General features: G+C 41.8%; 2 protein-coding genes across 4 annotated transcripts in view; one reads left to right on the plus strand and one right to left on the minus strand.

Moving 5' to 3' along the window:
- ccdc30 (coiled-coil domain containing 30) overlaps positions 1-494 on the minus strand; it is a 135,483-nt gene extending 134,989 nt beyond the window's left edge. Inside the window, exon 1 of the mRNA XM_078559211.1 lies at positions 134-494. Within this exon, the coding sequence (XP_078415337.1) occupies positions 134-151 (18 nt within the window). The 5' untranslated portion in view covers positions 152-494. The remainder of the gene's footprint in view (positions 1-133) is intronic.
- On the plus strand, positions 352-26,457 carry utp3 (UTP3 small subunit processome component). 3 transcript variants are annotated; one of them, XM_078558134.1, is made up of 16 exons: positions 352-370; positions 1,829-1,922; positions 7,099-7,155; positions 8,253-8,309; positions 9,290-9,389; positions 10,084-10,158; positions 13,245-13,366; positions 15,433-15,585; positions 17,805-17,876; positions 17,973-18,013; positions 19,069-19,165; positions 19,691-19,870; positions 20,496-20,617; positions 23,347-23,413; positions 24,072-24,179; positions 26,170-26,457. In XM_078558134.1, the coding sequence occupies exons 4-16, from the start codon at positions 8,274-8,276 to the stop codon at positions 26,257-26,259; spliced, it is 1,263 nt and encodes a 420-aa protein (XP_078414260.1). In that variant the 5' UTR covers positions 352-370; positions 1,829-1,922; positions 7,099-7,155; positions 8,253-8,273; the 3' UTR covers positions 26,260-26,457. The 3 variants fall into 3 exon arrangements, with proteins under 3 accessions (XP_078414260.1, XP_078414259.1, XP_078414258.1); XM_078558133.1 differs by lacking the exon at positions 352-370 and adding an exon at positions 1,004-1,072; XM_078558132.1 differs by lacking the exon at positions 352-370 and adding an exon at positions 1,079-1,182.
- Positions 26,458-26,542: the final 85 nt, after the last annotated feature.

The following is a 26,542-nucleotide window of genomic DNA, read 5'->3' on the forward strand; positions in this document are numbered from 1 at the left end:
TATTTGGATTGGGGTTAGCTGGTCTTAATAGTCAAACAGTATACCAACAATCAATGTCTAGATCCAGAGGCTGACCACTGAGGAATCAACACCTTGAGGAGAGATGGAGGGAAAATTACATTTTAATCTTTACCTCGCCATTGGTCTCCATCTCCCGCCCTGTAAAAAAAAAACTCAACAGGCTCCCTTGACTCCTCCTCCTTCTCTCAGACCGTGACTCGACCTCATCGTGCACGGTCCTTCTGTTGCTGTCGCCAGAGTGGGGAGGATGCACCGAGCTCTCTGTGAGGCCGCCGAGCCAGGTCCCTGAATCCCTCGCAAGGCTGGAGAGTGAGGAGCAAAGAACCTGCAGCTAGGACTGCATTTGTGGGTGTGTGTGTAAGCAGTTTAACAGCTTTCAAACTAAATATGGGAGAGAATTCCCCTCTTGGATGCACTGCTGATAGGTGCAATGCAATCACCGCCTATAATATATCTGCGTTTATATAATCTGCACATTGTGGACAAAGCAACAACAACTGAGCCTCAGCGACTCCCCCAGTTACCAGGCAGCCAGTATAGTCCACTCACACTATCGAGGGGAATACCCTTTCAAATGGGTGAAAAACTCAAAATACCCTCGCCTTAACATTAAACTTCACAAATATCATGAATACAAAACTATTTTCACTTTCAGTATTAAAATAGATGGCTTATGATCTCTGAAATAGAGCGTAAGTGAGACCGTTCCTCCCCCGTCAGTTGCAATGGAATAGTCCCCCGCATACCGGAAGTTGTCCGGCTAGAGAAAGATTCCGGGTAAGTGAATGAACACAAAGCAAAATATTGAAGATGCTCTAAATCCGAAAGTAATCAGACAAAAATATGGGATCACTCAGTGTGTTAAGCAGTATCCAAGCAAAAAAAAAACAATTGACATTTCAAGCCGTTGGCCCTTCCTTTAAGACCAGTAAGTGAGCTCATCACTGGCGCAAGGGGGGAACTGTTATATTTCGCCGATGTTGTTATCCGGTGTGTTAAAGGGAGGGAGCTGTCGCTGATCGTTGCCGTTAGTGACCATGCGGAGCCGGCGGTGAGAAATAGGCTGGTAACTGGGAGAGGCGGCCTGGGAATGGGAGCAGGGAAGAGGGAAAGGAGAAAGGGCGGGAGCTGGGGTAGGGGAGAAAGCTTGGGGAATACCGGGTGAGTGAGGCTGTTGTCGGGAAGGGAGGCTGAGCTTTTCCGCTGCTCCGATGCTTACTTTACTTCGAGTCCGTTTGTTATCGGGCGTTAGACTCGGAGCTGTTGTTGTATCCAGCTGTAAATGAACGGCGTGAAACTTTAACCTTTCTCTCGGGAAAAGGGCACGCATCCATCCAGTTTAGACTGATGAAATGAAAGTGCTCTGACCGACGATAGTTAAGATTATCAGTGAAATGAGTTTCAGGTAGTCAGCCTAGTAGTTTCCAATGTGAGGGCTTCACAACACACACAAACTCCCTTATTTGATATTCAGAAGACTACAGGGGCTTTATTCTGTAATGAGTTTTTACACCTGGTTCGTGAATGCTTATTCTATGTAACTAACCAGAAAATTCCGCAGAACCATATAAATATGGAAAAATGCAAATCCGATTAGTTTCTCCAGCAGTGTCTTCACACTTGGGAATAAGAAGATGATGTACATTAGTCTGTATTCATAAATCCACAAATGTCGGAGCTGTCTATGAGTTTATTTTAAATTGAAACAGAAAATGCTGGAAATACTCGGATGGTCTGGCAGCATCTTTGGAGAGAGAGAAACAATTGATGCCTGTGACCTTACTTTTAAATTGATGTCTACTTAAAGGGGATCCAGTAGAAAAAAGCCCAAGCAACAGCAGCAGGTGGACGATGACAGCGATGACCCTCAGACATACAGCAAATTGCCAAATCCAAATATTGTGAGTATGAAAGGGATGAGCATATTTCTTAAGTGCTTTTGGGAGGGTTTGTATTTTAGTAATTTGAATTGATGACTTAAAATCCTACAGATATATAGAAGAACTGTAATGGAAATGCTTCATGACAGCAATGCAATTGATATACTTATGGACTTTCAAAGACCTTTGACTACCACAAAAAACTTGTTAGCAAAATTAAAGCCCATGGGATTAAAGGAACAGTATTGGTGTGGATATGAAATTTGTTAAGAGGCAGAGAGTAGTGGTGAAAGGCCGTGCAATTACCAAGACTGCCTATTTCCACCTATGTAAAATTGTCTGACTCTGCCGCCTCTGCCTCAGTTCATTTGCTGCTGAAGCCCTCACCAATATCTCTTTGTAACCTCTAGACTTGACTACTCCATCACTGTTAAGCCTGGTTTTCCCACTTTCTACCTGTAAACTTGAAGACATCCAAAATTGCTGACTGTATCCTAACTCTCACTAAGTACGCTTCATCCACACCACCGTGTTCCTCCCCAGCCATATTCGCTGACCCTCATTTGTCCCCCAATTTAGCAATGCCTCAATTTTAAAATTCTTTTTGTTTTTAAAATCCTTCCATGGTCTCTCCCCTCCCTATCTCTGTAAGTTCCTCCAGACCTACAATGCTCAAATATCTGCACTCCTCCAATTCTGACCACTTGAGCATCCCCAATTTTAATCATTACAAGATTGGTGGCTATGCTTTCAGCTGCCTGAGCCCTAACCTCTGAAATTTCACCCCTTAAACCTCTCTGCCTCTCTACCTCTCTTTCCTGCTTTTCAAGTGCTCCTTAAAATCTACTTCTTTGACTAAACCTTTGGTCATCTGCCCTAAACTCCCTGTAATTCCTTGTCAACTTCTCTCTGATTACACCCCTCTGAAGCGACTTTGGACATTTTACTATATAAATACAAGGTGTTGTTGTAGTTGTAGTATGCCATGATGTTCCCCAAGGATTGGCATTGGATCCATTACTTTCAATGTTTGCAGATGACACAAAAGTCCAAGGGAAGGATACACCATCCGTGTTTAATTAGAAAGGTTAAAGATAGCATCAAACTTAAAGAAAAAGTATATAATTGTGCAAAGATAGGTGGAAGGCCAGAAGATTGGACAGAATATAAGGAGCAGCAAAGGGAAAAATTAGGGTATGAGAGGAAGATAGCCAGACATATAAAAACAGATAGTAAAGAGTTTCTATAAATATCTTAAAAAGAAACAAGTTTACATAGTGAGTGTTGGTCCTATAGAAAGTGAGTCTGGAGAATTGATAATGGAAAACAAGGAAATGTGAGATAGTTGATGCATTGGTTTTAATTTTCGGAAACTTCCTAGATTCGGGGAGGGTCCCGTTAGATTGGAAGATAGTAAATGTAACTCTATTATTCAAAAACGGAGGGAGACTAAAAGTGGCAGACTACAGGCCAGTTGGCTTAACATCTGTCATAGGAAAATGTTAGAAGCTATTATTAAAGAAGCTATAGCAGGCACAGGATAATCAGACAGAGTCAACATGGTTTTGCGAAAGGGAAATTATGTTTAACTCACTTGTTGGAGTTCTTTGAGGAAGTAACAAGTACTGTGGATAAAAGGGAACCATTGGATGTATTGTACTTAGATTTCCAGAAGGCATTTGATAAAGTGCCATATCAAAGGTTATTGTGGAAAATCAAAGCTCTTGGTATAGGGGGTAACATATTGGCATGCATAGAAGATTGGCTGACTAACAAGAAGCAGATAGTAGGCATAAATGGGTCTTTTTCAGGTTGGCAAGACATAACGAGTGGTGTGCCACAGGGATCAGTGCTGGGACCTCACCTGTTTACAATTTATATAATGACTTGGATGATGGGATGGTTGCAAAATTTGCTGATGACACAAAGATAGGTAGGAAAGTAAGTTGTGAAGAGGACATAAGGAGGCTACAAGGGTACATAGGTTAAGTGAATGGGCAAAGATCTGGCAAATGGAGTATAATGTGGGAAAATGTGAAATTGTCCACTTTGGCAGGAAGAATAAAAGAAGCATATTATCTAAATGGTGAGAGGATGCAGAGGGATCTAGGTGTCTTAGTGCATGAATTGCAAAAGGCTGGTGTGCAGGTACAGCAAGTAATTAGGAAAGTTAATAGAATGTTATCAATTATCCCAAGGGGAATTAAACACGAGCATGGGGATTATGCTTCAGTTATACGGAGCGCTACATCAGGTGTACTGTGTACAGTATTGGTCACCTTATTTAAGGAAGGATGTAAATGCGTTGGAAGCAGTTCAGAGGAGGTTTACCAGACTAATACCTTGAGTGGGCGAGTTTTCTTATGAGGAAAAGTTGGACAGGCTAGGCTTGTATCCGCTGGAGTTTAGAAGAGTAAGAGGCAAATTGATTGAAACATATAAGATCCTATGGGGCCCTGACAGGGTGGATGTGGAGAGGATGCTTCCTTTTGTGGGAGAATCTAGAACTAGGGGTCACTGTTTAAAAATAAGGGCCACCCATTTAAAACTGAGATGAGGTAAAACTTTTTCTGAGGGTTTTGAGTCTTTGGAACTGTCTTCCTGAAAAGGCGGTGGAAGCAGAGTCTTTGAATATTTTTAAGGCAGAGGTGGATAGATTCTTGGTAAGCAAAGGGGGTGATTGAGGGTAGTTGGGATACAGATTTGACATTACTATCAGAACAACCGTGATCTTATTAAATTGTAGAGCAGGCTCGAGGGTCCGAATGGCCTACTCCTGATCCTTGTTCATATGTTCGTAAAACTAAGGAATTTAGTAAACAATCAGTAGGATATTGTCAGACTTCGAGGATATAGACTGATGAACTGGACAAACACATGGAAGATAAAATTAAATGCAGAGAACTGTGCAGTGATACTTTTTGATAGGAATAACGAGAGGCCCTATAATCTAAATGATACAATTTTAAAGGGGTTGCAGGAACCAGCAACCTGAGGGAATGTACACAAATCTTTGAAGGTGGCAGGACAAATTGTGAAAGCTGTTAAAGCATAAGGGGCCCTTGGTTTTATTAAAAGGCGTCGGGTCCAAAAAAGGAATTTATGCTAAGCCTTTTTAATAAAACACTGGTTATGAATGGATAGTTGGCAGTAGATTATTAACTTGTCCATCTTAACAAAGGTGTATCTTTGGCAGTAGGGGACAAAAATACTCGCAAAACATAGAGCAGCCATTCTGCACTAGCAACATCCCACAAACTGCAGGAGGATAAATAACCAGTGATATTGACTGAAGAAGCAACGTTGTCTGGGATAACAACTTGCATTTATACAGTACTAATGTCATCCTTTATTAACAGAGCTACCCCACTACCTTTTCCTAGCTTCCTGTCATTCCAAAATGTCAAATACCCTTGAATATTCAGGCCCCAGCTTTGGTCACCTTTCAACCATCTCTTTATAATGGCTATCAACTCTTATTTATTTCTGTCTGTGCTAATAATTTATCCATTTTGTTACAAATGCTGTGCACAGTTACAAAGCCTTTAACTTTGTCTTTTTACCATTTTTGCAATCCCTGGCCTTATCTCCTGGTTGCACTCTTGAATTTATGTGTTCTGTCCCTTCCTGCCACACTTCATTATTATTACCCAATTCGTTGTTTTGTCACTTCCCTTTAATTCACCACATCATCTCTCACTTGATCCTTTCCCACCCCCCAATTATTTAATTTAAAGCCCTCTCCACCATCCTAGTTATACACTTCGCCAAAATATTTAAACCTTGTTCAGGTGAAGACCATCCCAGCTTTCCCCAGTACTGGTGCCAGTGCCCCATGAATCGAAACCCATTTCTCCCACACCAGTCTTTGAGCCATACATTCATCTATCTAATCTTATTTAGTCTACGCAATTCACTCGTGGCTCAGGTAATAATCCAGAGATTATTACCTTTGAGGTTCTGCTTTTTAATTTAGCCCCTAGCTGCTCATACTCCCTAAGCAGAACCTCTTTTCTAGTCATATCTATGTCATTCATACCCACATGGACCACAACAACTGGATCCTCCCTCTCCCACTGCAAGTTTCTCTCCAGCCCCGAGCAGATGTCCTGAACCCTGGCACCGGGCAGGCAAAACAGCCTTATGGACTCTTGCTCTTGGCTACAGGGAAGTGAGCCCTGACTATATTATCCTCTACTACCACTACATTCCTATTTACTCCCCGCCACTTGAATGGTATCCTGCGCCACAGTGCCTTGGTCAGTTTGCTCATCCACCTTGCAAGGGCTGAGGCTCCTCCACTTCTACCTTCTCGACTCCCTTAACTGCCTCATGTGCAGTCATATCTTCCTGTCCCTGACCACTGACCAAATCAGAAGACCCTATCCTAAGGGGTGTGACTACCTTCTGGAATAAAGTGGTCCAGGTAACTTCCCCCTCCCTGATGCATGTCCGAAGCTCAAACTGCAGCTTGTTAACTCTGAGCTGGTGTTTCTCAACCGATTGACGCTTACTACAGACATTCTTGCCATGGGTCACGTTGGTGTCCACAGCCTCTCACATAATACAGCCATCTGCCTTGCCATCTTTATTATGTGTTAGTTTATTTTTTCTTATTTTATAATTAATAAGCGTAACTACTACTAATAAGCTTTACTACTGCTAGTAAACCTTGCTTTTACCAATAAAACCTTAAGGATTGCTAATAAATTACGCAAGTTTCAGAAGATAAATGAGAAAAATACCACCCAATCACTTACCTGTTTCAGTGTGATGTCGCCCATTGCTTTTTCTCAGAATTTGGCCACAGACTGGCATTCTCTCGCTCTTTTTAAAATGAAGTTTCACCGCACTCGGTGTTCGTTTTCAAAATGAAGCCTCTGCCACTCTCTGCGCTGTGTTTGCTTGAAAAACCAAGGAAACTGGGAGGACAAAAGATATCTTAAGAGACCTGAATCAGTTAAATAATTAAGAATATTCCTCAGGTGTGTGATTGCATAGTATGTATTGCTGGACTGGTATTTCAAATTATCAGCCACCTTTGAACTTGGCATGGTCAGTACTGTGCTGCTAGCCAATTGGTTGCCACATTGAGGGTAGATAGGTGTTAACCTACCATACTTGCAGTTGTGACAATGAAGTGGAATGCGGGGCTGGAGCCATTCTGTTTGACTTATTTCCTTTCTTCCCCTTGTAGAACTCTTCAGAATATTTTAACGATGACGTGGATGAATTTCATGAGAAGAAGCTCCAGGTGAGTTTGAGGTATTGTTCATGACTGTAACTCTGCAGTCAAGAAAAGCGTATTTTACTAACAGATGTGCAGTTGTACGTTAGTTGATCTCCCATGGTATTGCTCATGGGGAGTCAAGACAAGGATAATCTGCTGATGAAGCACAGTTAAGAGGCTGGAGGAACAATAATTGAAGTTCTGCTGTAACCTATTTAATAGCAAAACTTGGAATTTGGAGAATAGTTAGGATATAGGAATTTTTCTACAAGCTTGGACCTGCAAAGCCAAATTACTAAAGTGGCACTACTGGAGGAAAGGTGTAGTTAAGGTATGACAAATAACAATCTTTTATAAGATGATTGACTGAAAAATGACTAACATGTAACAGCAGGAAGTATAGTTTAGGAGACAGTGTGCTCAGAAATCAGATTTTTTATACATAGATAGATGCACATATTATGTTCTGTGATTAGATATATGCATTGTTAGCAATTTTCCAAAATGAAACAATGGGCCGTAACTTCCGAGCTTCAGGATGTTGTAATAGGTGGAGTACCCCAAAGATGCGCTAGGAACCATCCGCAAATTGCAATTTTACATCAATAGTTACCCAAAGTTAGAAGAATTTAAACCACTTCTAGCTTCTGGATAACTATTGTACAGACCATGCTGGCCTCCACCACAGGGCTCTCCCCACACCCCCGAACACCCCAGGGGACTGCCTCTACCCCCACGCCCAACCACTCACCGCCACATGGGACTCCCCCAACTACCCCCGCCACCTCCTTTCACCCCCCCCGCCACCGCCCCCAAAACCTGTGACCCAAGCCGACAGGAACTTCACCAACTGGACCCAACTTTTTGCGTGGGAAGTCTGTGACCCGAGACAATAGCTAGCCTAGGCATAGGTTGTTGTAATGTAAGTAGGCCTAGGCCTACCGTATTTATGGTAGCTATGTCACATCCAAAGTTATCTGAATACCGATACACAATTGACCCCAAGGGTTTCAGATAAAGGATACTCGGCCTGTATTAACATGTTGATACTGTCTGTTGCAGACTTTATAAACCTGAATCATCCTTGTTGTCAGTGTTGACAGTGGCATTTTGTGTTACAGAAGCTGCTGGCTGATGGAGTCATGCTAGATGGTGCGAATGAAGACTCTGAGGATGAGGTGGGTGTGACCAACTCTACTGAGCTGACACTGAATCCTAGGGAGGATGTAACAGCTCTCAAAAAATCTTCATTTGTTTCCCAATTCACTGGTCTCACACACACACATACACACACACACTTTCACAACCTCCGGACTTACAGCCAATGACATTCCCACAAACTTCACTATGATACTGAACAAACCTGTTTTGCATGTGATCTTATACGTCCACCTGAGAAGTCAGAGAGGGCTTTGATTTAACATCACATCTGAAAGACGGCACCTCTGACAATGTAGTACTCTGTCCCTACTGCATGGAAGCATCAGACTAGATTCTGTCCTTGAGTCTCTGGAGTGGGTCTTGAACCCACAGCCTTCTAATCCAGGAGAGAGCGCCATCAACTGAGCCACAGCTGGTATGAAAGATGGACATGCCCACACAGGGCAAGTCTGGTGAGATGCTTATTTTTGTCCACGATCAGCGAATACTTACATCTGTGAAATCCTCCATTCTGTTAGATGGTCCAGTTGAATTTCCTGTTCTGTGAGTTATTGATGTTCAGAATGACAGGTAGTGGAACTCCTTGGAGCACCTGAGGTAGTACCACTACTATTTGTCAAGCCCACCTAAATCCTACAAGAATGCTCCAGTTTCCTGGGGCAGTTGGGCAGGCCCTTCTATAATTTTCCCTTCCTCTCAGCTGTCTCAGAATTTTTATGTCGGTACTTGATTTACTTCACCTGTCCCTACACATTTCAGCTCTGGTATTGTCTTGCACTGTAGGACTTGCCTCTTCATTAGGTGTGAATTAAAAGAAAGCTTGCCATGGGTCCTTATGTTGGTTGTTACTGTTTCCAGTGAATTAGTGCCTTCATCTTCATTTCCCTTGGATTATTATGTGGCATACATGCATTAAGGTAGAAGTTAATAGTGGCAATTAACCAATTAGCATTTTTCCCCTAAAATTTGCCATTTGATCTACTTTGTCCTTAAACAGGAAGAGGTGATGCCCTTGGAGATTCCTGACTCTGAGGAGGAAGATGAAGATGAGGAAGATGTTGACATGGATAGTGACCTTGAGGGCAAATTGGAGGCTGGTGAGTGTACTGCTGCAATGCAGCAGATTTGAAATGATGCATCCAGTTTCAGCAAAACTCATCAATCGCTTTCCACCTCCCCATTCTGAAATTCCTTTGGTTGAGATGAACTCCAATGAAGAAAAATCCTGTGCGATTGCAGGGAGGGGTTTGATGAATTATTCCAGGACCTTAGTGCCACAACATCCAGGATAAGGGTGCACTCAGTTTTATACTCCTCATCAGCACCCCAGAGCTAACTTTGATGGAGCTCTGTAGGGAAATGCTGTAGTGACCTCTGGTGGGAATGGCATTCTGCAATACAAGAGGTAAATTGAACTGAAGTACCGTAATCCATCTAACTTTGAACAAGATGCCATTTACCTGTTTGGCTGCTCTTTTAAGGAACAGATTCTTAACTAAGGAGTGCGATTGATATTCCCATTTCTCGTTGACCAAGTAGTACCAGCTGCTGCATCCACCTCAAATTACTTTTTAATAAACCCTACAAAGTTATCTTGCCTTATAAATTCTGCAACTTTATTTTTTTTAAAAACTGATTTCTTATTCTGTGTTTATGAATCATCTGACGAAGTATGCACCCCTGCTTAAAACTGTCCCTGATAAAACATCAGAAATTGTTCTGCTGCAAGTGCTGAATTATTTGATTTTACAGTAAGGTTTATGTTTGCTTCACATGGTTTTTGTTTTGCAGGCCTCCCCAACGAGTTGGCCTGGGGCCAGAAGAAAGCAGCATATTACAATACAGACTATGTCGACGAGCTTCCACGTAAGTGTAGTAATTTTCCATCTTGAACCAGCTTCAACAAGGAGGGAAAGATTTCCCCCATGCATTGCACGTAATAGAATCGTAAACCTGTTCTTTACAGACAAATTTTTGATTTTTGTCGCATGTACTGACAGCTTCTCCCCACTTTAAGAATTAAAAATAAGAAATATATAATAGATCAGTTATCACCAGAAAACGAAAATGGGTTCATGTTTTGGTTGGCAACCCCCTCATCAGAACTGACAATACTGAAGTCGCTGCTGTTCTCTGTGAGCTGAGCTATACTGGACCGTACTCATTCCGATGTCCCGAGGCTGGTTTCTGCTCTTTTCTTGGAATGTGCCACGAGGTGGTTTGTAAGAGCACTGGTGAGAATGGAGTCAGACTCTGTATTGGTAATGTGTGTTGTGGAAAATTTCAACAAATGGGGACACATTCCCATATTCAGTAGCACAATGGATTTAATGCAGGTGTGCTCAGTTCTTCACATTCCCCTTGCATGTTTTAGTGCTACATTCTCTACCCTCTCATTCAGCCCATTATCCTCCTCTTACTTCTGGAGCTGTTAAGTTATTGTTCAGTAGGAATCCTGTACTTTCACATTCCCAGGAAGTTTCCATGTTGGGGCTGTGCTTTTTAAAAGATAGATGCTTGGACACTGGAATCTCAGTGAGACACTAGGCTGGTATTTTGGAAAGATGGAATCAAGTGTGACAAAGGAGTTTCATCTGCAGCTGTCTAGTGCTGTGCATCTTAAATAAACTGCAATGAGAATCTGCTTTAGCACACTAGGCTGCAGCCACAAGTGTCCACTGTCATTCCTTACATCTCTGGCGATACTACATGTTGGATCTGATTTGCAGATTTTCTCACATCCAGCCCTTTGGAAGCAATAGATGTTGATCTTGGGGATGTCTGGATCAGTGAATGTTTATTTTTGCTTGAAGTCCCTCTTGTCTCTGGGTGACATTCGAGCAATGCATGACTTGTTTGCATTCTCCACTAGTGATCCTGGGAGCTGTGTGAAAGTAGCTGATTCCAAATACCTTTTTTATCATAGTGGCACAGCTGAAATGTGGTGCATTATATTGAGCTTTGCATCAAGGTAACCTCTCCCTTTTTACATGAGAACCTCAGCTGGAAAATGATAATCTTGCATTTTCCATTTTGTGCTTCACCATCCTGATGAATATTTACTAGTTAAATCAGGGAGGTGTAGGAATTTATCATGGAAACTAGGAGCAGGCCCTTTGAGCCTGCTCCGCCATTCATTATGATCATGGCTGATCATCCAACTCAATATAGATATAAAAACAAAAAACTGCGGATGCTGGAAATCCAAAACAAAAACAGAAATACCTGGAAAAACTCAGCAGGTCTGGCAGCATCGGCGGATAAGAACAAAGTTGACATTTCGAGTCCTCATGACCCTTCAACAGAACTAAGTAGAAATGGGAAAGGGGTGAAATATAAGCTGGTTTAGTGGGGGAGCGGAGAGAAGTGGGGGGGGTTGTTGGGACAAGCAAGCAGTGATAGGAGGAGATAACCAAAAGATGTCACAGACAAAAGAACAAAGAGGTGTTGAAGGTGGTGATATTATCTAAAAGAATGTGCTAATTAAGATTGGAGAGCAGGACGAGCAAGGTGGCTCTAGTGAGGATGGGGTGAAATAAACCATGGGTGGAATACATTTAAAAATAATGGAAATAGGTGGGAAAAGAAAAATCTATATAAATTATTGGAAAAAACAAAAGGGAGGGGGAAGAAACGGAAAGGGGGTGGGGATGGAGGAGGGAGTTCAAGATCTAAAGTTGTTGAACTCAATATTCAGTCCGGAAGGCTGTAAAGTGCCTACCATGTCCGGCCCATCTCCTGTGCATCCGCCCTCACGCCTTCTCCTCCCTCCCAGAAACATGATAGGGTCCCCCTTGTCCTCACTTACCACCCCACCAGCCTCCGCATTCAAAGGATCATCCTCCGCCATTTCCGCCAACTCCAGCATGATGCCACCACCAAACACATCTTCCCTTCACCCCCCCGGCGGCATTCCTTAGGGATCGTTCCCTTTGTGACACCCTGGTCCACTCCTCCATCACCCCCTACTCCTCAACCTCCACCTACGGCACCTCCCCATGCAAATGCAAAATATGCAACACCTGCCCCTTCACTTCCTCTCTCCTCACCGTCCAAGGACCCAAGCACTCCTTTCAAGTGAAGCAGCATTTCACTTGCATTTCCCCCAACTTAGTCTACTGCATTCGTTGCTCCCATTGCGGTTTCCTCTACATTGGAGAGACCAAACGCAGACTGGGTGACCGCTTTGCAGAACACCTTCGGTCTGTCCGCAAGCATGACCCAGACCTCCCTGTCGCTTGCCATTTTAACACTCCACCCTGCTCTCTTGCCCACATGTCTGTCCTTGGCTTGCTGCATTGTTCCAGTGAAGCTCAACGCAAACTGGAGGAACAGCACCTCATCTTCCGACTATGCACTTTACAGCCTTCCGGACTGAATATTGAGTTCAACAACTTTAGATCTTGAACTCCCTCCTCCATCCCCACCCCCTTTCCATTTCTTCCCCCTCCCTTTTGTTTTTTCCAATAATTTATATAGATTTTTCTTTTCCCACCTATTTCCATTATTTTTAAATGTATTCCACCCATGGTTTATTTCACCCCATCCCCACTAGAGCTACCTTGCTCGTCCTGCTCTCCAATCTTAATTAGCACATTCTTTTAGATAATATCATCACCTTCAACACCTCTTTGTTCTTTTATCTGTGTCATCTTTTGGTTAACTCCTCCTATTACTGCTTGCTTGTCCCAACAACCCCCCCTACTTCTCTACCCCACCCCCAACTTTAAACCAGCTTATATTTCACCCCTTTCCCATTTCTACTTAGTTCTGTTGAAGGGTCATGAGGACTCGAAACATCAACTTTGTTCTTCTCCGCCGATGCTGCCAGACCTGCTGAGTTTTTCCAGGTATTTCTGTTTTTGCTTTGTCATCCAACTTAATAGCCTGCTCCTGCTTTCTCCCCATACCATGATTAGATTCTCAGTATCTGGTTGTTTACACACTTTCAGGTGGTAAGGGTCAGGTGGAGGCACTGGCAGAAGCTGAGGAGGAGGAACAAGAGGCTTTGAATATTCAGAAACGTTTGGCTGAGAATCTCACGGAGGATGACTTTGGACTTGACCTTATTCAGGTAACCACCAGCTCAAGTTGAGGTGTGAAAGCGGTATTGGCACCAGATTCAGTGCGTAAAGTCAAGTTGCATTGAAGGAAAATTTTTGACTTAATTGAAGTAATGTTTGACAAATAGGCATCTCTGGTATGTTTCTTTACTAAGGTTTTATTAATTAAAAAGTGTTGATCCAGACTTCCTGCTTTCTGTCTTCCATGCTACTGGATTTAGGGCACACCTCCATTAGGACTCGACTTTCATCTGCCTTTGCAATGCTTGCTCAATATCAACTATGTTCCATGTCTTTGCACTGCATTGACCCACATGGGCAGATGTGATTTGTTCTGGTGGAACTGATTTGTAGAAAATAATGGGGAAGTGGAATGCTTCCCTGAATTAATCTCTGCAACTGCCTGTACTACCTGCCAAAAAGTCAGTAGAGGGAGAGGGGTGGGGAAAGAAGATAGCTCAGACTGTTATAATGTGAGATGTGTCATTCTCATATTCACAGAATGCTTTGCAATCCTCGTTCATTGTATTTAAAAGCTGTTTATGGGTTTATGCTCGGTAGCATTGTCATCAGGGTCTAAGTGTAAGACTGGCTACTGGGTGACCTCATGAGCCAATATTTGCTCCCGTGTCCCTTTTCAGACAGTCATTGGTTTGGGTATCGGAGCAGTCCGGAATAATTTTTCCTTTTCCACCACCCCCTCCACAATCTCCTGAAAGAAGTTGCGTGGTGTCTGTTTGGTGCATCTTATGCCCTATCTTGGTTATAATATTGAGGTCCCCATCATACTCCTATTCAATGGATTATTGAGCTCTAGTAACCCTTGGTCGTCTTTTCACCACCAGTCACATATAATGTGGGTTTTCTCCCCAACAATGCTGCACATTACCGAGGAGTGTCCCCTTTACAGACTAAACGGCAGACTAATCACCTTAAACTCAGCAAATGATGCTATTGCTTGGCTTTGGGGGTTTGCATTCATTATATAAATAAATAATTTAATCCTCCCATTATTAATTATATTTTTAAGCTCTCTCTGAAAGTAAGGGATGCATCACACTTTGTCAAAGTGGTCCTAGGCAGCAAATAGCCACCCAGGGAGATGGATGTGCAGGAGATTGGCTCATGTGTTTTAAATCCACACTGTGTCTGAAGCACAACCTTTATGTAGCAGCTAGATCAGTTCAGTATTGTCTTGCACCCTTTTCACGGTATTTGAGTGCTGTTCCTAAATTTGAAGATTTGAGAAATCTAGTCTTAATCCATGTAAAATAAATAATAGTATTACAGCGCTACTTGAATTTTGCACTGTAAACTCGTACTACTAAGAGCCAGATTACAATTTCACAAACTTGCCTCTCTGAGAGCCTTAAATAACTATCCAAAAGGGATCTTCAACCCTCCATTTTCTCAGCTGCACTTGTCTGTAAATCCCAGCAAAGCTCTATACCTCTGACTAGAGGAGACACCATCTCTATTATTAGTGCTGGATTTGTGATGCGAGTCCCCAAAAGGAAGGGCATTCATTCCTTAAATCTGAAGTTTTTTTTCCCCCCTCTCCCATCAACTTAATCGCTTTGGAGACTATAATTCTGCTCAGTGCCTGTTTTGTATAGGCAATCGACCATGATTCCTTTTCCTGATTACTATCCATGTCACAAGTTTTGTATGACTATCAGGTGAGAAGATATCCTGCCAACACGCATACACAACAAAATGAGCAATTGGGTGAGATATCTTGAGAGCTGCCAGCACTCCTGAGACTGTATTTCAAAGGAGGCAGAGTTTTCTGGAAGGGCCGAGGGGAAGATTTGATAATTTCAGGAGTTTTTACCCAGAGGGTGGTGACAGTCTGGAATGCACTGCCTGGGAGGGTGGTGGAGGCAGGTTGCCTCACATCCTTTAAAAAGTACCAGGATGAGCACTTGGCATGTCATAACATTCAAGGCTATGGGCCAAGTGCTGGTAAATGGGATTAGGTAGGTAGGTCAGGTGTTTCTCACATGTCGGTGCAGACTCGATGGGCCGAAGGGCCTCTTCTGCACTGTGATTCAGATTCTGAGTGTTCTTGTTGCAGGCATTTGCCCAGGAACAGGAGGCTGAGAGAGAGCCAGAAAATGATCTGAAAATCAAAAAGGATTTGAAGAAAATGTCCCACAAAGAGCAGATGAAACTGCTGAAGAAAGAGTCACCAGAGCTTCTGGAACTCATTCAGGACTTCAAAGCGAAGGTTAGCAAAACTTTTAAAGCCACTCTGCGTTTATTTATCTGTTTTAGTGTTTTTAGTGTTTTTGAGTCTGAGTTCAGAAGTAGGGATGTCTTACTGCAGTGAGACCCCACCTGGAGTATTGCATGCAGTTTTGGTCTTACTACCTAAGAAAGGATATACTTGCCATAGAGGGAGTGCAGCGAAGGTTCACAAGGCTGATACTGGGATGGCAGGACAGTTGTATGAGGAGAGATTGGTTCAACTGTGCCTGTATTCAATGGAGTTTAGAAGAATGAGAGGGGATCTGATTGAAACGTATAAAATTCTAACAGGGCTAGGCAGATTGGATGCAGGGAGGATGTTTCCCCTGGTTGGGGAGTCTAGAACCAGGGGCCACAGTCTCAGGTAATGGGGCAGGCCATTTAGGACTGAGATGAGCAAAAATTTCTTCACTCAGAGGGTGGTCATCCTGTGGAATTCTCCACCACAGGAGGCCGGGTCACTGAGTATATTCGAGAAAGAAATTGATAATTTTTTGCATATTAGGGGCATCAAGGGGTATGGAGAGAAAGTGGGAATATGGCGTTGAGATAGAGGATCAGCCATGATATTGAATGGTGGAGCAGGCTCAAAAAAGGGCTGAATGGCCTACTCCTCCTAGTTTCTATGTTTCCGGATGTTGTTGTATATAGTTGAGTAATAGTCAATCTCGTGTGTAAGGCAACCCCTGACTTTCGTCCAAAAAATCCTTAATTTTTCATTTATCTCACATAAGGCGACCCCAAGTTTTTGGCCAAAAATACCTAATTCTTTCTACTTGCTGCAGCTCTCACTTTCCGCTTTCTCTCCTGAACCTGTGTTATGAACGAGAGCTCAGGAGGGGCAGTGAGAGGGAAGAAGTGAGCAAAAGGAGGTGCGAGCGGGAGAGCTGAGCAGGGAAGCAGCAAACGGCGAGAGTCAGGCAAAGGCGCAGCTTTGAGAGGTAGTCAGGCATGGCATTGGGAGAGTGTGTTGGGCAGGAGAGAGATAGCCGGGTAGGGGCGTGGCATGGAGAGAGTGTGATTCGGGCAGGAGCACGGAGTGGAGAGAGAGAGAGAGTCGGGTGGGGGGGGGGTGGCGTGGAGAGGGATAGTCGGGCAGGGGCATGGCGTGGAAAGAGTGTGATTCGGGCAGGGGCACGGAGTGGAGAGAGAGAGTCAGGTGGGGGGAGTGGCGGCGTGGAGAGTGTCGGGCAGGGGCATGGCATGGCGTGGAGAGAGAGAGTAGGGCGGGGGCGTTGCAAAGGGAGAGTGAGGGGAGAGAGAGTCGGGCGGGGGCGTGGTGAAGGGAGAGTGAGTCTCGGGGAGAAGCTGCTTCAAAATGGTGGCTGTCATGTCACACACTCTCTGCCGTCCCTGGCGCAAAATGATTTCAACCTCTCAAATATTACTTGTATATATGTCGACTCCCTACTGTTTGCCTAAAAATTTGGTCTCAAAAACTCAACATTTACAAAAGTATAGTAAAAAGGATTTAAAATTAAATAAATCTGAAGTACAGTGAAATTGGTTTTAAAGAAAATGCCAGAAGTTGTGGAGCAAAAAATTACTTCACTGAGTTTTTTATTTGTTCTTGGGATGGCAAGGCCAGCATTTATTGCCCATCTCTAATTGCCCTTTAGAAAGTGGTGGTGAGGTCCTCATTTGGTAAATAAGGGTAAGTTGATCATTGTTGGGAATGGGACTGTCCTTTTCTGGTAAGGATTTCCAGAGCACTTTGGCGTGTTGATGTGAATTCAGGCCAACTGTCTTTGATGCATTCCAATTCTTATCAATTCAATTTTCAGGAAAGCACAGATTTAGGGTCACATTTCAATCTATACACTTTTACAAACATCGACTTTCCAGAATAGTTTAAATTTTTTGAAAAAAAATTATATCCAAAATGCACCCCAGATAAGATGCAAACCTGGAGGTTGACTGTCTCTTTTCATCAGTTGCCACAATTCGGTATGCAGCCTCTGAAATGTGAAATTATGCTTCGGTAGTACAGTTGCCTGGATTTCTCTTCACCTTTGCAGGAAGATGTGTGACTTTTAACTATAGAAATCTTCCTCTTTTATAAGCTGCTTAGGAAGACAAAGGTTGAACATTCCTGTCTTAGATGCTTGCTGCTTGTTAGGATTGTGGAGTGATTGTAAAACCATTGCTGATAAGTTCCTCTGAGAAGCAGTACATTTGTTTCTGATTTATCTCTTGCAGCTTGCAGAATTGAGGGATGAGCTGCATCCACTGATGGAGATGGTGCAGAGTGGGAAAATACCTGCAGGGAAGGTATGATGGGAACAAAATAACTATTTGTGGCAGGGTGGAGATTGAGAGTTCAGGCTGTCGGGAGTGTATTGTAATAATTGTTCTCTTTATTCACAGGGTGCCAACTATGTGCAGACCAAGTACCACCTGTATCTGAAGTAGGTTTCTTTGATAGTACCTTGGCGAGTCTGTAACCTTTCCAGAAAGTGATCAGCTGGGAGACTATGCAGAGGCTTTAAATGTAGGGCGTCCAGTCTGTTAGCCACTAGTCTCCATATGTGGCTAATTGCATTTTTCATTAGTAAATAATAATGAATAATGGACAGACATGTATTCTCAATGCTCGTGTTCACAATGCCTGTGTCCTTTGACCTTTTGTGCGTTTGATGGGAAGGGGCAAAAGCAGAGTGTACAAGTTTTTTTAATTGTTTGTGCTTTACTTCCTTGGTTACTGCTCATTGGTTATCTGCTAAAATGTTATATGATATTGTTGAAAATGTTGGACTTTAGCACCACGGAAACGCCAGCAACATACTATAGAATAGGGAGCCTGTTATCGTGAAATAACCACCGAGGGAATATGGGTATTTCTTGTATTGTGCCTGAGAAATATATATTCCATATACTATACAGGGGTGGGATGTGCTGTACATCGAGAATAATTTACACTTCCAATGGGTCTCTGGGATGAGAGGATTGTCCTATGATGAGAGGTTAAGTAAATTGGGTCTATATTTTCTGGAGTTTAAAAGAATGAGAGGTGATCTTATTGAAACACAAGGTCCTGAGCGGGCTTGACAGAGTAGATGCAGAAAGAATGTTTTCCCCTCATAGAACTAGGGGAAAGTTTAAAAGTAAGGGGTCTGCCATTTAAGACTGAGATAAGGGGGAATTTCTTCTCTCAAAGGGTTTGTGAATCTTTGTAATTCTCTACACCAGGCGTTGTGGATAGTCCATCGTTGAATAGATTTAAGGCTGAGATTGACAGATTTTTGATGTCTCAAGGAATCGAGAGATTATGGGGAGCAAACGAAAAAGTGGAATTGAATCAGCCATGATCATATTGAATGGTGAAGAAGGTTCAATGGGCCGAATGGTCTACCGCTGCTCTCTTTGTTTTAAATTCTTTTGTCTCACATCTCTAAAATTTTCCTCACTGCTTTTTGTTTAAACTTTCAAACATTGTTTATAATTTTCTTGTTCTCATCTATAGCTACTGTACAAACATTAGTTTTTACCTGATACTGAAGGCAAAGCGGATCCCAGTGCACAATCACCCAGTAATTGAGAGACTGCTCACCTACAGAAATGTGAGTATTACCTGGTTTAACTGCACCAGGGTCTAGTTTTCCTTGCATCTTTCCCTACCCATGGTTAAGACCACAGGGACAGCCTGGGCTCATGTTTCTGTTTGTCATTCAAAATCTAGTTATTATGCAGCGAAAAAGATTAGCATAAGAATGCTTCCCTCTGATTTGTTTTATTCTTTCCTACATCCTCTCCCCCCACCCACCCAAACCAGCTTCAAACTCATTGAAGTACATTAGTTCTGTTGAAGAGTCATATGGACTCGAAACGTTAACTGTATTCCTCTCTGCAGATGCTGTCAGACCTGCTGAGTTTTTCCAGGTATTTTTATTTTTGTTTTTGTTTTGGATTTCCAGCATCCGCAGTTTTTTGCTTTTATCATTGAAGTACATTATTCACTGGGCAGTAAAACCCCAGTGGTTTGGGATAGGTGGTTCCCAGCTTTAAAAAAATGCCTGAGTTTAAACACAACTTGTGCAGATTTCTCCTCTTTTCTTGCAAGTGACGAATGTGTTTTCTTCTTGCAGCTGATCAATGACTTGGTTGGAGTAGGTGAGAAGCTGTCACCTGAAATCCAACAGCTTTTGAACCCGGTTAGTCAAGAGCATGGATCAGTTGTGGAAAAAGATCAACTCGCCTCCGAGGTGAAGAAAGCCCAGAATCAATTGAGCAAACAAGCTAAAGCTGAACAAAGAGCAGAAGAAAAGGTGAGATGTAGGAGGCTTTCCTCAGGTTAGTAGGGACAGAATCCAGATTTCATAGGGTGAACTGATGTTGCTAGTTGTGTCAAGTATAAAAAGTGTGGACACATGACAGTGACGCTGAGCTATGTCAAGAGTTGTGATCACTATGTTCATACAAGCTTAATATTGAAGCTGAAATGTGAGTTTTATGGTGAGCTTTGATGGACTGAATCTGTTCCTTTCAGTTCTTCTTATTATACTTGGGTTGGATTTAATAATTAGAAACTTTAATTCAAAACTTTTCCCAGCTCATGTTAATTATCCTTCAAGCCTATTTTTCACTTTCTCTTTTGCCCCAGGGAGTGAGTTACGCAAAAGTGTACAGTGTACAGACTCCATCCATGTTGACACCAGACAGTGGGGCACAAAACAACCCTTAACTGCACTACATCAAAGCAAGTCTAGTTAGGAAAATAACATGAAAGTAGAAGAGATTTGACTTGGATTTTGTTCAATGCTTTGGGGAGTTAGATGTTAATACGGGGATCCCTTTCTCTAATCGATGCTATGAATGGGTATATTTGGCTCACTTAGTACGATTTTCTGCCTTTCCACACGTTAAGTTTACAGGACTAATGTTTTGATGCAGGTCACTGATCAGGAAGCCTCTAGGGACTCCAAGTCTGATGCGGATGAAGAAGCAGCATTCCAATATTATAAGGAAATGGAGGAGAGGCTGACACAGAAGAGAAAGCGAGCTCAACTGAACAGGTGCTGATTATTTACATATGAGTATGCATGTATATTATTGTGTTTTTAAAACATGACCTAGATTGTGTCCCCTCTAATCAGGAGAATGGCTACCTTGTGTGCTCTGCACAGCATGTAAATTGATAATTTATTTAGTGGGGAGAGGCATCATGCATTAATTCATATATATCTTAAAAAATTAGCTGCCTTGGGGGTGGGAAGATATGACATGGTGGAGGAGCAATGTAGTAATGTGCATGGGCACTCAGAATGGCTTTGACAAGCTACCATGTGGGATATTGGAGAATAGAGGATATGGGTTTACAGAAAGGGTAACAACTTAAATTAGAACAGAGGGAATTGAGTGAAGGAACTAAAGGCAGTTTCTCAAGGTGATTAGAAGTCAGTAACAGTGCCTCACAGCATTCTGTTCTAGTGGGAGTGGCATCCAAATTTGCATACAATACTAAAATGGGTGGTATAGCAAGTAATTCTCAGGACCAAAGGGACCTTGATGAGATGAGGGAATGGTCAAAAAAGTGGGAGATGGAATTCAATGTCAGCAGATGTGAAGTGGTACATGTTTTTTAAAAAAACAAGTAGTGAGGGAAATTATGGCTGATGTGGGTGAGCAGAGTAATTTGAGGGTTCATGTTCATAAGACATTAAAAGCAGCATAACAAAAACAGAAAAACTCAGCAGATCTGGCAGCATCAGCGGCGAAGAAAAGAGTTGACGTTACGAGTCCTCATGACCCTTCAGCAGAACTGAAGCAGCATCTCAAGTGGAAAAGGCCATAATGAAAGCGAATGTAATATTGGATTTTATTGTGAGAGTTACAAGTTATTTAGTTTGTGTTGTAATGGTAAATTTATATAAAGCCATAGTAAGATCTCAATTGGAACAGTGTGTGCAATTTTGGGCTGTGCACTATAGAAGGATGTAGAGATAGTAGAGAGGGTACAGTACAGATTTGCTGGGATTCTGCCTGGTATGAGGAAATCCAAATATGAAAAGATTTTGAAAAATTGGATTGTTTTTGCAAGAACAGAGGAGATGTAAGTGGTGATTTGATGCAGTTGTTTCAAATTATGAAGGGGTGGGAGAGAGTAGATAGAAACTGGTTTATATGATCGATGTCTGCTGGTTCTAAATCAGGGATCTGCACCCTGCAGCTCTGGAACCACATGTGGCTCCTTAACATCTCATTTGCAGCTCCTAACCTTTTCCAGTTGTATCGCATTAATATGAAAAAGCCTAAAAAGAGAAAATTAAGTCAAGAAAAGTAAGAGTTGTGTTTTTATTTTTTGGAATTAGGAGCTAATCATTACGCTGCACTTCATGGTTTCAAATGATTCTTTAACAAAAAACATTGTGCTCTAAATAAACCAGTTTGAGTGGTCATAGGGGTTATAGATATGGTCTTTGCTTCAAGGAACAGGTTTTCTGATTGTGACCATTATAGCTGAGATGAATTATTCTGAATGTGCTATTAGAAACTTCTTTTTAACCATGAGAATCAATAGCCAAAGAACATGTCTTAATTTTACGCATCTTAAGTTAAAGTTTGTTTTAAAGATGACTGCTGACAAAATTATAGTTTAATAAAAGTTTTAAAAGCGATAATTCTACTTCAGTCTACTTTTGGTTTCTCTTTCTATTGACACAAATACAGTGCATGTATTGAATTCATTACTTATTCAAATTATGCATTCCACCAGAGACACTTGACAATTTGCCAAGTATTTGGTTTAGAAACGTCGAATATTCAACTTTGTGCCTCCCAATAGTTTTTATTGTAGGCAAATTTAGTTTAGAAAAGGCTCTTCAGGTGAAATGAGGCTGTCGACCCCTGTTCTAGACCCTTCAATGTAAGAGATTTCAGACTAGAAACAAGAGGAACTTTTTTTACACTCTGTGCAATGCAGAATCTCATAACTGAGTTTGTGATTGATGAAGACCATGTCAACATTTAAGAATAGGTGATAGATGGTTGAAGGAAAGGCAAATAAAGAGAGATGGCACTGGGGTGTACACATGACATTTATCTTACTATCGCAGAAGTACTAAAGATCCAAATGAACTGGTTAGGCTGAATGGCCTACTTCCATTTTGTAATTCTTCTATAAGTCCCTGGTTTGATTATCTGGCAAGGATACATTAGGGATACAACAACTGGATTTAGTGTCACTGGAGCAATGAGGAGACAAAAAAAAAATCAGCCACATCAGATAAAAGGCTTGAGAAACAAGAATGTAAATTGGTCATGAATTTGCCATAACAGGGTTTAGTTCCCCTTCAAATGGAAGTTTCTGGCTTGTCGGTGTTTCTGGTCCTTGCCACTTTGCAGTGACCCCAGCTGGAATATTTTTGAACGTGGGTTGAGGGGCAGGATTGGATTCAACTGTGGCCTCTTTCCACATCTCTATCAAATAATCTGCTGTGATTTTCTGCCTGGACTCAAACATGAAGAAACAACTGTTTGGAAAAGCTACAGTAAATTCCAGAAGCAGCACCTTTTGGGGAATGGGGTGAAGAACCGGTAATTAATTTGGGAAATAATCTGGTCATGCTAGTTTCTTCTAATACTGACTTGACCCCAGATAGCTAAAATTTCCCCCGTCTCTTATTTCTTCCACTTCTCTGCATCTCTCCTTACCACCCACCCCCACCCCACAGCACCATTATTTATTTCTGTAAATGAAATGTTGATGTATTCAAATGCAGTAACATTGGATTTTGTATTTCAGCAATGAGGACAGTGCTGTGGTAAAGGAAGTGCTTGGTCCAGATGGAAAGAGAAAGATCACGTACCAGGTTTCTATCTTGATTCTAACATATCATAGTTTACTATTTATCTGCTTTAGAGCTGTGTTTTTAACCTTTTTTCTGGATACACCTGAAGCTATGGTGCTTTGAAAAACTCAAAATTTAACTTTTTTTTTCCCCCTGCTTTCTTGAGATCATATTGATGAGGATTTATTATTCAATTTAAAAAGAACATTTACAATCTTAAATCTCTATCAACCAAAAATGTAATTGGGCAGTCAGAACACAACTCAGTTTTTGCTGCTGTTTAGCATACTATGTTAGTGAGCAAATATCACTTCAGGGCTAATTTGTTTCCTCTTTGTTCCTTGTGGGAGGGAACCCCATTGTTTTACAACTGCCCAGTTGGATGGGAGCTTCCCAAGTGGAGAATCCAAGATCACCACGAACAGATTAATATTTGCATGCAATTTAATAGGACTTTGATACAGAAAACTGTGGTACTGGATGGTATAAATGTACTGATCACATTCACATTTCGGGTCTTTATGTGCTGCTGTGTGGAAGATAAACTCTGAAACACATCTTAATCTTTAGTTGAGGAATATGCCCACTGAACTTTTCAATTCACAGTATTTGGTTACAAAGATTTTGTCAATCAAAATTGTCTCTGGATGCTTCTTAAACTCTGTACGATTCTCTACAGATCGCTAAGAATAAAGGTCTCACGCCCAGGAGGAAGAAGATTGATCGTAATCCCCGAGTGAAGCACCGAGAGAAATTCAGACGCGCTAAAATACGAAGGAAGGGCCAGGTAAGTGAAGGAGACTCTTGGTAGTTGAGTTATTGAGAATTATTTTTATTTAAATAATAAGGGTCATTAACACATTTCAAAAACAATTTAAGTCTGGCTGTGGGAGTGTCTCAGCTGCTGCTTACCAACAGGAGAGGAGATGTTAGACATCCTTAAGCAAATAAGATCAGAACATAAGAAATAGGAGTAGACCATTCAGCCCCTCGAGCCTGCTTCACCATTCAGTAAGATCATGGCTCATCTTCTTGTGTTTTGATTTCCACATTGCCATCTAACCCCAATAACCTTTGATTCCCTTGCCTAACAAGAATATATCTACCTCTGCCTTAAAAATATTCAATGACTCCGCTTCCATCACCACCTTCTGAGGCAAAGAGTTCCAAAATCACAACCCTCGAGAAAAAATTTCTCCACATCTCTGCCTTAAAAGGGTGACTCCTAATTTTAAAACAGTGCCCCGTAGTTCTGGACTCGCCCACAAGAGGAAACATCCTTTCGACATCCACCTTGTCAAGGCCGTTCAGGATTTTGTACACTTCAATCAAATCACCCCTCACTCTTCTAAACTCCAAAAATGGCTCCCCTGGCCCTTGTAGAAATTTCCCTTGGAGATGGTAGATCAATGGGACAACTTAATTGATAAGGGCTCAATTCCAGTTAAGCTATGCAAAGAGGCACTAAAAATTGAATTAATTATACTTGAGAAGGCTCAAAACAGATCTTACTTAAGCCGTACAAATTAAAAGATTAGTTATAGTCACTGACTATATGGACTGCAGCGGTTCAAAAAGGCAACTCACCACCCCTTTCTCAAGGGCAATTAGGGATGGGCAGTAAATGCTGGCCTAGCCAGTGACGCCCACATACCATGAATGAATATATAAAAAAAGCTGTTGGCTGGGGGTATGGGGGAGGGTTATAAAACCATTAGGCAAAGTGCTTGGGACAGAACTTCCTAGCTCAATGGAACACAATGGGCCAGAATTTACTGTAGTAGTCTGTTTAAAGGTGACTATTGTTAGTTAGACTTTCCCCTGCATTCTTCAGCTCAAAAAATGTTTGCCTGCAGAATTGCTGAAAGTGCAAGCTATTAACAGCACAGTGAGAGAACATGTACATTTGGGACCTAATTGAACAGGGTATCTCATTAGCCAATGAGATTTTAAAGATTGGGAATTAAACACAGGAAGCACTCAGAAGCAGGGTGAAGTAAAGGAGTGAATTCCATATAAATGAGGTATAGAAAGAGAAATAGACAGGGAAGGAGAGATTGGATTTGCAAAGAAAAAATAACAGCAAGAAAAAGAATGACTTTAAAGTTTGACATTTTTAAAATCTCTGAAAAATTCAAAACCTGAAGGAATGACCCACTTGTTACTTTTCATGCCGGAAAGATTGATTAGCAATCATTAATACTTATCACATAATTAAAAAGGTACATATACCTGTTATGATGAGCCTCAACTTTTCGTGGTGAGAATAATGGGGAAAGTACAGCAAGTTCCAAATAAAATCTGGAAGACTAAAGGGAAGATGCCATTTTCACAAAGCTACCGGTGCAACTCGGACTGCAACGTTTAGATATTTGCATTTAACTCTGCATTTGCTCCTCTTCTGAAGTTTAGTATAATTTAATGCATAAATAACTGAGAGTGTTATAACAAAAACTATGGCCCAGTATTCATGTGGGAGACTCTGAAGAACCAAGAGAAAAGAGCTTCCCCTAATGATCCTATTCTGGATGAAACATTTGAGGATCACCTAAGAGTGGATATTTACGCTGAATCCATATTTGGAATTGACTCATACCTTCATCCTAGTGTATCATACCATGGTAATATAGTTACCTCAAAATGGGCTATTCTTTCATATTTCCCCCAAAATGTAATAGCACATATGCCTCAATATGTTTCTTTGTGTTGAGATTTCTCCCTTAAGCCTAATGCCACAGTTTGTTTACATCAGTCAATGAGAGGTTTTAATTTTACAGGTACGCGAAGTCCGTAGAGAGGAACATCGATATGGTGGTGAGCTGTCTGGTATCCGTGCCGGAGTTAAGAAGAGCACCAAGCTTCAGTGATCTTGCTGCCTCCTGTCAAACATCTGCAACTTGGAAGCCAGGGGCACACCCACTCTGCCTCTTTGTGATGTATTTATAGAGTTCAATAAATAATTTGTACATTTTTACTGTGCTTATGATTTATTGATAAAGCAGATGTACTGATAAGTGGACTCATGGGGCTTGTAATTACAGACTATTAAAATATATTTACACCTACATTATGGATGGCATTCAATCCCTTTATATATAATGCTCACTACTTTAGGAGCTGCAGCCTAGAAATTGCATTGATGGTGTATGT

The sequence above is a fragment of the Cetorhinus maximus genome, chromosome 15, assembly GCF_964194155.1.
Source record: "Cetorhinus maximus chromosome 15, sCetMax3.hap1.1, whole genome shotgun sequence".
Taxonomy (NCBI): Eukaryota; Metazoa; Chordata; class Chondrichthyes; order Lamniformes; family Cetorhinidae; genus Cetorhinus; species Cetorhinus maximus.

What these genes read in the sequence shown, in the direction of transcription:
- utp3 (XM_078558132.1), top strand. Translation starts at nt 1,112, where the DNA reads ATGGGAGCAGGGAAGAGGGAAAGGAGAAAGGGCGGGAGCTGGGGTAGG. An exon ending in TTCAGGACTTCAAAGCGAAG is followed by an intron (nt 15,586 to 17,804) that starts GTTAGCAAAACT and finishes TATCTCTTGCAG; the next exon opens with CTTGCAGAATTGAGGGATGA. An exon ending in GGAAAATACCTGCAGGGAAG is followed by an intron (nt 17,877 to 17,972) that starts GTATGATGGGAA and finishes CTTTATTCACAG; the next exon opens with GGTGCCAACTATGTGCAGAC.